Raw genomic sequence first — 11,659 nt, forward strand, 5'->3', positions numbered from 1 at the left:
GGAAAGCTGATACTTGTGTCGAAGCATCGTTATGTAGTTTAGATACAGATTTGTGAAAATGTCACAACATTGGGGGAGGGCAAAAATTTACATACGAATATACATATGTAAGAATAGAAAACATTTATTTTTTTCTAAAAAACCACTTGCCTAGAAAAGCATACCTGAAAACTGTACTGAAAGCAACCTCAGATAATGTAGATTTGAATTCTTTTAAATCAAAATCTTGAGGAGTAGGGTGGGGCCACTTAATTTAATTTTAACTTTAACTTCTTAACTTTAATTTTTACAGGATCTACATTTGCTACATTGTCCATATATTTTAAATTATGACTCTGTAAAGCTGATTTTATCATATCTATTGTTTCTGAGGTGAGCTATGTGGCCCATGGGCCTCTTTTTAAAGTTTTGGTCTTTTATATGTTGTAGCCAGAGAGAAAAAATGAATTTAAATCATAGCCTTTTAATAGAGGATAATCTATATTTATACATGACGTCATATGTCCCTGACCTTTCTAAACTGTAAACATCGTCTGCTAAAACATGGCCGAAAAACGAAAGGAAATGTCAACCGATTCAGTCAATATAAAATTGCTGACATTATTGGAGTAAGTCAACTGTGTGTAAGTAAGTTTCTTCGTAAAGGACTATATATGATAAGGGCCTGAAATGAACATCATCATTATATTGTAATTCTTGTTTTCTTCAGTTGTACAGATATAAATGTGATGTTTTTTCATAATGTTTATTTTGATTCGACTGCCCACAATTTAAATATATGACACCGTAAAGACAACCTTGTACCGGCATTTTTAGCATAAAACAGCTTATTTTCAACCAGTTTTTCTTACAGATAACATAGAGCGCATGCTTGAACAAACAAAATATTTTGATCAGAGATGTATCTAGCCAAGGCTAATAAGTGACGAAAAAGTTTTTCTTGGTCAAGCATGCGCTCTATATTTCCCATTCATAAAAAGATAAGAAAAATGTCCAATTTTTGGCTGATTTTGATTGAATTATGAAATAGCGTTACTCCTGACTTCATATACTCCCAGTGAGTGCAAATAAATCAAATAGATAGGTAAAAAATGTATTTTACATCATCTCTTCTGAAATATAACATTTTATTGTACCAGAGACACTTTAAAAATTGGCGAATAATGGGGGCAAAATTTAACTCATGTCGTATATATAGTTCATTTACCTCGAAGCGGAAGGCGTCGAAAAATGGATGAAAGGGATAGGAAAAGTTTACGTTGTGTTAAAATGGACAGACGGCAGATTTAAGCAAAAATAACGAAAGAAGCAAACAATATATTACAATCTTCTGTTTCTAGCATAACTGTTATAGTCTGTCCCAAGATATCCTGAATTCGGATTTTGTTTAATTGCTCGATATTTATAAATACATGTACCTCTGGGTTCAAAGGATGTTCATTGTAAAGTATGAAAAGTTTCAAAAATTTCTCAGTCGAAACGCCCCTGTTAGCTAATCAGGTTTCAATACAATGCTAAAAAATGTGATGTCTACGGGTATTTTGTATTGCAGCAAGCCCGGATGGTAACGTTGAAATATAGCGATGTATTCTGTGTGTATTCCGAATGGAGAAAGGATGTAGACATTCCCCATTATTTAATCTCCGTAAGGAATCTTTTTTTGATCCTGTAAATTTTTTCGAGTGAAAGATGATATAAATGTGTCAATTAAATTATCTTTGAAATTATCCGATTCAACTATTGTAATTGCACTTCTTTCACAGGTGTGTGTATTTTTTATTTAAAATCGTCCAAATGTGCTCCATAAATATCTTGGGACAGACTTTAATAGAAGATTACGTGTTTCTGACAAAACAAGGAAGAAAATTCGCAAAACGTTAACAATTCGGAAAGAGAAAATAAGTCGTCGTATAAATTGTTAATTAATTGTTATAAATAGATCGTAACTTGGATGGACTTTGGAAAGACACTGGAAATAAGTAATTTTTAGTGACGAAACAAAAGTTATGGTAGACCAAAATAAACGAGTATATGTTTGGAGGAGAGCTCTGGCGACCAGAGTGCCTGGGGATACGAGGCAACCTTAAGTTTTCTGCCATGTTTTAGGGTTGTATTTCCCATAATAGGATCGGAACATTTACACAAGTTGAGGGTAATATAAATTCCCGGAGTTCATTTCCACGGCACTACATTCAAGGATTATTTGAATCCATTCCAAAACGTGTGCGACAAGTCATTAGATGAAAAGGTCATGCATCTAGATATTAAATTCGAGGTAAGTTACTTTGTTACTTTTTGAGATATTTTACTTAGAACTCGGGTAATCCTGCACCAGTGCCTTATCACGGCGCCATTTTGATGACTCACTTATGGTCATAACTGTAACTTTCTGTTTCCATACTGACACGTTGAGAGTCATAAGTCATAATGTGTTTTTTGATTTAAAGCCCGCTCATCTAATTTATCTTGGGCTGCCCAAAGTTAATTATACGTTTAACGTCAGTTTAAAATACCAAATCATCAAGCGAGGGCGATAAAATGATAACAAACAGGATTTTAAAACAAATGATTTTTATTCATTTACATTATTACAAGAACCATGAGTATTCACGCTACATGTTGGCAACCTTTTTAATAATGATCTTTCCTGCCAATTCCATTAAGTATCTGATTTATAGTCCGTAATGTGCTCTAAACATTTCGATTTTCTACAGACTGCAGTATTTTTGTAAAATCAAACTTGGTATAGTTTTGAATAAAATATCAAATTAAAGAAGGGGGTTTTTAAACACAATTTCTTCTAAACCTACGCACAAAGGTTACTTTAAACGTAGAATTAACATACGTTTTGCATTTTGCCAAACAAATGAATTTCTAAATCTAAGACTAAATTAAAGGCGAAGGTTTATCAAACAAGGATCGAGACAATGCCTCATTTTTTTAAAGGACAATTATTATTAATGGCGTCATTTCTTTTTAAAAAAAAATGGATCAGTGTTTACAAGTATGTTGACCAAATTAATTTGATCAAGAAGATGACATAAAACCAGTAGTATTAATTATCATAACGGCAGACATTGCATGCAGTGTAATCTATTGGGACCGATATTAATTGCCTTTACAAAACTTTATCACGATAATGCTTTTAAATCATCTTGGTGCAAATATATCGGAAAGTAGAGAGAATGAAACATTACGAGCAGAATATTATTGGAGACTCATTTAGTTTGGTAATAAATATTTAATTTACAACTTAAACTTTATAGTTTTTAAAAGTTTAAATAATACCTTGCTAATTAGTTAGTGTTTATTGAAGTCATGCAAAAATGTAATTATGAAAAAAAATAATCAATTATTTTCATCTAAGAAACCACCATATAGAACCAAAAGTTAAAGGGGCACGGTCACGATTTTTGTCAAATTCTATTTTTTTTAATTTTTATTTTTTACAATGCTTTAGGAATGCATTTCTAATGATCAAATGAAATTTGAGAGTCATTCGTAGAGTAATTAGCAAGATACAGGGCTCAGAATTCTTTGTCGTGTAAACAAGGTTCGTGTCCTGTTTTTTGTTTACAAACTTATGTCCAATACACCAGTAAAAATCTTTTTCAAGCTGATTTGTCTCTCTCTTTATTCATTTTAAGCATAAATTAACAGTTCCTAATGTTTAACACATTCATTTTATGTCTTAAACTGGAATTTTCATTTCAACATTCAAAATGTAAACAAACGCGTTGTTTACATAGCAAAGGACTTCAATATCTGTAACTCACTTATAACTCAACAAATAACACTCAAATTATGGTTCCCCAATAAAAATGCCTAAATAAGGCATTTTCAAACATTAAAATCAGATAAAAAATTTTTTTTATCAAAATCGTGACCATGCCCCTTTAAATCGTTTTAAAACATTACACACAATGCTGCATTTTCTATAAAGATAAATATAGAACTTGAATGCAGGTCCTGCAAGTCCTACAGAAGATATCGACGATGATTCAAAGCAATACAACAGCAATAATATTCTCAGTGCTTAAAAGGTATGGAACACACAAAGTAGGGCTGAATGTTATTGCAACAGTTATCATATATCTTTAAATCTTTAGAAATACCAACAGAAAAAATTCCACAATAGTTGCTGTCACAAGGATCTTTGTACCCATCATGATTGTTGATCCTGTTAGTAACATTCAGATGACCAATAGCCAGTGGCTGACCATTGACCCATTTCCAGCCCGAAGAATTGTCGAGTCCAACAGAGACAGCCACTGCTTTTCCGACTGGACAAAAGAAAAGAATACGACGTTTGTTATTTAACAAATTAAAGTTTAAAAAATTAAGAAATTTATTGAGTGAAATGTACAGTATTGTGTAATGCATACATTGAAGAAGCAAGTAGGAGGAAAGGGTATTCATCTTAAGGCCAGTTTCCAGTGATATCAGTTCTGCACCCTCTTGTCTGCACACCTCCATGACGTACGTATAAGAGACATTTGTTGTATGGTAAATCTGAACACACATGTCTATCTCTCTAATGACATCAAATCCAGGTCGAGAACATCCTTGAAAAGAGATAACTTAATTGGAAATCAGATGACAAGCTAACACATTTTTTTAGCTAATATACATTTAATTTAATTTTGCGATATCAAAATTGGCCAAATTGACCAGGATCATTTGAAAGTAATGTTTGATTCATGCACAGATATAGAAAAGACGGAGCGAGGGAAGTCCAAACATCCCCTGTCCATAGATGTTTTTTCAAACTTTTTAATTTAACAGAGAATAAACCTCTGACCCCCCCCCCCTCCTCCCAGGAAACAAAATTATTCTTCACACTCCCTCCCATTTTGATAGTTTCTGGATCTGCGCACAAGATATAAATTATTTTTTAAACTTTATAGTCTTGCTGTATTTCAATGCAGATGTGTCAAAGTTCTACATTTTAAAAGTATATACATGCTTAATTGTTTAAGAACAATTAACTATGACAAGGAAAATTAATGTACATTAGAGGCTCTTTCTATTGCTTCAAATAAGATACATGCCTTCCATTTTATAAACTTCAATCCCCGATTCAGGAAAGGTTTCTGTGAATTCCGTCAATGGGTAATTGTAAAGAGAACATGTCATCTCCAAGGGTTTGTAGAAGATGGTTTGACAAAACTTTTGATGTACACACAACGTTGCGCACATAATGCGGGAGAACTGTCCTTCTGCTAGATTAAGATCTGAACTAGGTAAGATATTCCTGTATGAGCTACTTTGTTTATAGTAGAATCCAGTCATTTGAGAGAAGACATCTGACAAACAGAGAAAACATCCTTTTTATCTGATCTCAGCTATAAATTTCCTTATTTGCTGAATTTGTCACTACTGACACAGCAAGCATAGAACAAACCCTAAACGAATATATTTAACGTTTATATAATGTATATAATCCCAATGTCTGACTTTGATCCCTTAAAAGGTTTGAATTATATCGCTAAATGATATATTGCCATGACGCCGTCGTGCTTCCCTAATTCATTCAATTATAAAACATCACATTTACTCCATTTTTACCGAACAAACCAAGAATTAAGGAGGCTTGGTGGTCAACAAGTTAACCATCAGATCTGCCTGACATTTTATGATATAATCATAGTCTGTCCCAAGTTATTGCTTCCATCGCTTTTTGATGATATTTGATAAAAATACACATACCTGTGAAGAAAGATACAGTTGGAATTGATGAAAGGGAATAAATCCAAGATATCTTCATATATCATTGTTCACTCATAAAAGTTCACAGGAACAAAAATAATAAATAATGGGAAATGTTTACATCTTTTCTCTATTCAGAAGTATTCGGGATACCTCGCGCAATTTTTTAACGTTATCATCCGGGCTTATTAATGGCTGGTGAAATGCAAAATCCCCATAGACTTTCTATTCTGGGATGTGTATTGAAACCTGATTCGGTAGAGGGGGCGTCTCAAAACAGATAATATGGACATTTTTCATTTTAGTGGATGGACGTAGTTAGAGCACAAAGATATTTATAACTAGACTCTTGTTGCAAAAGCAACAAAAAGGTCTTCCGTTTTGATATACATGTATCAATTTAACTGTAAGACATTGCTTCTCTCAGTATTTCATAACCATTAGACAACAGGACTTAATTGACTATCAATTTGTCTTACTTTGTCAAACAGAAGCAGTAAATCTCTTAAACAACATGAATTGTTTGAACTCTTCCGGTGTGGACCGGAATTGACGGTTGACAAAATAAAAACGGTTAAACACATCTTCTATCAAATGTCTATCATCCGTGTAAGTTTTGTGTCTTGGTCACTTACAGTTTATGAGACTTCGCAGTCATAATATTTGTTTTAAAAAGACTACCTGAGATATTTGAGATATCTCACCGGAGGTAATTTTTTTTGTTTATTAATCATCGGATAGATGACATATGAAAGTGTTTATACCTTTATATCATTTCAGTGTTAAACAAATAAAATGCGTAAAAACATAATTTTTGAAGAGCTTCCGGTGACGACCGGAAGTTACGACGAACAAAACAAAATAGTTTAAACACATCTACAGCTATAGGTCTATCATCCCTCAAAGTTTGGATGTTCAAGTCTTTATCGTTTCTGAGATCTCATTGTCCATAGCTTTTTATCGCGGGACAGGAAACGGACGACAGGAAGGGAATTTTGAAAAAATGAAAAAAATGCCTAGAGATATTTTCGTTCTCTATCAGTCCTATAAATATCAAGAAAATCCATCCATGCATCTCTGAAAAATCGAGTTAAACTTTTAAAACACTTGATTTGTTTGAACTCTTCCTGTGTGGACCGGAAGTGACGGTCGACCAAATAAAAACGGTTAAACAATCTTCTATCAAATGTCTATCATCCCTGTAAGTTTCGTGTTTTGATCACTTACAGTTTCTGAGATCTCGGGGTTCAAACATTTACTTTAAAAAAGGCTTCATGAGATATTTGAGATATCTCACCGGAAGTAAAATTTTTATGTTTATTAATCATCGGATAAATGACATATGTAAGCATTTATACTTATATTTCAATTCTCCGAGAAATATATTAAATGCGTAAAAACATAATTTTTAAGGAGCTTCCTGTGACGACCGGAAGTTACGCCGAACAAAACAAAATAGTTTAAACACATCTACAACAATAGGTCTATCATCCCTCAAAGTTTGGATGTTCAAGTCTTTATCGTTTCTGAGATCTCATTGTCCATAGCTTTTTGTCGCGGGACAGGAAACGGACGACAGGAAGGGAATTTTGAAAAAATGAAAAAACTGCCTAGAGATATTTTCGTTCTCTATCAGTCCTATAAATATCAAGAAAATCCATCCATGCATCTCTGAAAAATCGAGTTAAACTTTTAAAAAACTTGATTTGTTTGAACTCTTCCTGTGTGGACCGGAAGTGACGGTCGACCAAATAAAAACGGTTAAACACATCTTCTATCAAATGTCTATCATCCCTGTAAGTTTCGTGTTTTGATCACTTACAGTTTCTGAGATCTCGGGGTTCAAACATTTACTTTAAAAAAGGCTTCATGAGATATTTGAGATATCTCACCGGAAGTAGAATTTTTATGTTTATTAATCATCGGATAGATGACATATGTAAGCATTTATACTTATATTTCAATTCTCCGAGAAATATATTAAATGCGTAAAAGCATAATTTTTGAAGAGCTTCCGGTGACGACCGGAAGTTACGACGAACAAAACAAAATAGTTTAAACACATCTACAACTATAGGTCTATCATCCCTCAAAGTTTGGATGTTCAAGTCTTTATCGTTTCTGAGATCTCATTGTCCATAGCTTTTTGTCGCGGGACAGGAAACGGACGACAGGAAGGGAGTTTTGAAAAAATGAAAAAAATGCCTAGAGATATTTTCGTTCTCTATTAGTCCTATAAATTTCAAGAAAATCCATTCATGCATCTCTGAAAAATCGAGTTAAACTTTTAAAAAACTTGATTTGTTTGAACTCTTCCTGTGTGGACCGGAAGTGACGGTCGACCAAATAAAAACGGTTAAACACATCTTCTATCAAATGTCTATCATCCCTGTAAGTTTCGTGTTTTGATCACTTACAGTTTCTGAGATCTCGGGGTTCAAACATTTACTTTAAAAAAGGCTTCATGAGATATTTGAGATATCTCACCGGAAGTAAAATTGTTATGTTTATTAATCATCGGATAGATGACATATGTAAGCATTTATACTTATATTTCAATTCTCCGAGAAATATATTAAATGCGTAAAAGCATAATTTTTGAAGAGCTTCCGGTGACGACCGGAAGTTACGACGAACAAAACAAAATAGTTTAAACACATCTACAACTATAGGTCTATCATCCCTCAAAGTTTGGATGTTCAAGTCTTTATCGTTTCTGAGATCTCATTGTCCATAGCTTTTTGTCGCGGGACAGGAAACGGACGACAGGAAGTGAATTTTGAAAAAATGAAAAAAACGCCTGGAGATATTATAATTTTCTGTCAGTCCTGAAAATTTCAAGAAAATCCATCCAGCCATCTCTGAGAAATCTTGTGGACAAAAAACGGACAAAAAAAAATAATAATAATAATAATAATAAGAAACATTACAATCACTATAAGGTCTTCCGTTGGAAACGGAAGACCTTAATTATCGAAATATCAAGCGAAAAGTGGTGGAAGCAAAAACTAGGGACAGAGTATAACAAATGAAAACACCGTTAATTTTAACTTTAAAGGGTATTTTTCTATAATTTGATTTAGAGCTCTTCTTCTTAAAGTGTTTAATACAGTCTAAAAATGGTCACGACCATCGAGCTTTCTTGAAGAAAAAATAACTACCTAAAAATTATATATAATTCAATTTCGTTCAAAATACATGTAAGTTTGCAAATAAAACAACATATTCAATGCGTCAAAACAATATGCCGAAGTATGGATATCGATCATTATTTATTTAGTTTTTTTTTGTTTTTCATACATGTATACCAGCAAAAAGAAAACGATATTTAAACATTGATTTCAGTTTGTCTGATGAAATTGTTTAATCGCAATCCTTAGCAGTTCAGCTGGAAGTTCTATTTACATATGAGCGTGAAATATAGATGTAAATATTGGTTTATACAAATAAGCGTGAAATAAAGATGGAAACCTTGGTATCCAGCAACATGCTACACTAAACAAAGCTTAGAGTTTTAATGGAATCCCTCACGTAATCTCGGCTGCTATTTTATTTTTTTGTAAAAAAAAAAAAAAAAACTGACATTTAACATCCTTCTTTTTGCGTTGGTTGGGGATCCTAAAATTTAATCTTTCATTTGAAACCATAGATATTTATTGGAAAAAAGTTAAATTTGAGATTTAAACGTTTTAAAAATATATTTTATGTATTTTTATCGTATACTTGTTCTCAATATGTTTATGCAGCACATTGCTATTCATTGGACGTTGATATTTGTAAACCCCCTCAATTCTTTTGGAACGCCCCCATTGTTAAATAACCATGCAGAAAGAAAAGACAATGAATACTCTGCGTTTCAAACAACATGAAAATATCCGGTTTTTTTCATTAGAAGTCTCCCTAAGAAATACGTTTTTCCGTTCTTGTCAATTTCTCTAAGTGAATAAGTGTAAATGGTCAATGAAGAATTCTTTGATTTTTTTCTTAAAGATCGATTTCAATTGTTCTTTTTTGACAAATGAATTACCGTTTAATTGAACATGATGAGAACAGTACTGACGGCCACGTTATAGTGTTTAGTTATTTGTTGTTTATGTTAAAGCAGTTATAAAAAGTCACCAGAGGATGTGATTTTAAAACGTTAACCAGGGTTGTTCCAGCGATAGTATCAGAGTTCCATTTTGCATTGCCTAGCCAATATTAGCATTTAAGGTATATATTGGTGTACAGGAAATTATGTGTAATAATACAGACCTGTTTAAAATGTTAATACTGTTCCTCTCTATTTTCCGTCTAGCACCTGTTAGTTAACCTTACACGATCGTGTCAATAATCAGCTTTTGTTATTTTCAATACAGATCAAAACTTTTTAAAACTTACATTTGGTTCAAATAAAATCCCTACTATAAGTTTAATTCCACGAAATTTGCATAAGACTAATTCGGATTAATAACTTTTTTAAAGTAAAATTTGTCCTTTATAAACCGATTCCTTTGACAGTCATTCTTATTTATATAACTCCATTTTGAAATATCACTGTCCCTCAGGTTCGTCTTACATGTAATGAAGACTAATCCAATAATGATTGAGACTGAAAAATGAAAACTTCATATAAATTCGTTTGTGATATTTGCATTTATAATACATGTAGTTAAAATCTACATGTATATGAATATTCTTAAACCAGTAAATTAAACCTCATCTTATTTGATTAAACATGAAATTCTTATTTTTATCGATGGTACTAATACAACGGAAATACAACCGCCAATATCCGGAAATAAAAATCAAAGGCAGGTTGAAAATATATGAAATGAGACAGGAGAAGTAAATTTTATTAGTTTTACAATTTTTTTGTCAATTACCATTATTTGACAAATCAATATCATTAGCAATATTGAATTACTTATCGAAGAAATACTTACCATGTATCATATAAAGGTTTATTTAACATCCGTTACTTTAATTTTATCTTTTTTAATTTGTACCAATCTTTAAAATGTTTTTTGTTTTTTATATAAAACTGAACAATACCCTTTCATAGATATGTCAGGCGTACATAATTTTGCCTTTATAAGACAAATACATGTATATGCTTTTCACATTAAAGTAACAACCGTTAAAATACTTTGAAATGGGTCTTTCCATGCGTGCTACGCATTCTTTTCTTTTTCACTTTTTTTTGGTAATTTTATTAACATTGTTCTTGCTATTCAAGGTTAATTTTAGTAATAAACTTCTTAATAATTTGAAATATACAGAGAATTAGTGATTTTAGGACTTTTTATTTATTTGTTGCTGGAATAAAGCACTGCTTTGATATGTTTAACATCCGTTACCATACAAAGAATCTGGGCTAGATTTGTAAATACAACATTTATGTGGAATAGTTTTCAGATGAAATATCATAGATTATGTTCTTTTGAAAAACCAAATTATTAAAACAATCTGGCAGACTTGATTTTTTAACAATGTAACTAGAGTAATGGAGTAACAATTCTAAGAATGACGTAATTTAATGGATTTTGAGTAATTTTAAATGTGTCATTATTAACAAATAAATCTAAACAGAATTTATGCGGATGCTAATTCGGGAAAATAACAAAAGCACTACATTCTGCCCAAAATTTGAGAAACATATATTTTCAAAATTAATGTTGATATGCGGTTAAATTGATAAAACGAAATCAAATCTAAAAATTAGAAATAAGATGCGGATACTTACTGCGGTAACAAAATCCCAGTAATATGGTAGCCAAGATTAAGTAGGCCATTTTTCTGATGCATGTAGAAGTAAAACAGATGAACGAATTCTCTTCAAATTTCAGCAATAACTAAATTTCAAGACTTCAAGAAGGTTTATTTGCAGAATTTTATGGTTTGACGCTCTTTAAATCAAGGAAAGGCTGTCATGGATCATCAATTAAACATGGATGCAGCAAGCAAGGGT

General features: G+C 32.1%; 1 protein-coding gene across 1 annotated transcript; it reads right to left on the bottom strand.

Moving 5' to 3' along the window:
- Positions 1-3,777: 3,777 nt before the first annotated feature.
- On the bottom strand, positions 3,778-5,237 carry LOC128175847 (secretory phospholipase A2 receptor-like). Its single transcript, XM_052841701.1, has 3 exons — positions 5,052-5,237; positions 4,386-4,565; positions 3,778-4,283 (listed from the first exon to the last, which is right to left on the bottom strand). The coding sequence occupies exons 1-3, from the start codon at positions 5,197-5,199 to the stop codon at positions 4,030-4,032; spliced, it is 582 nt and encodes a 193-aa protein (XP_052697661.1). The 5' UTR covers positions 5,200-5,237; the 3' UTR covers positions 3,778-4,029.
- Positions 5,238-11,659: the final 6,422 nt, after the last annotated feature.

This window comes from Crassostrea angulata, chromosome 1 (assembly GCF_025612915.1).
Source record: "Crassostrea angulata isolate pt1a10 chromosome 1, ASM2561291v2, whole genome shotgun sequence".
Taxonomy (NCBI): domain Eukaryota; kingdom Metazoa; phylum Mollusca; class Bivalvia; order Ostreida; family Ostreidae; genus Magallana; species Magallana angulata.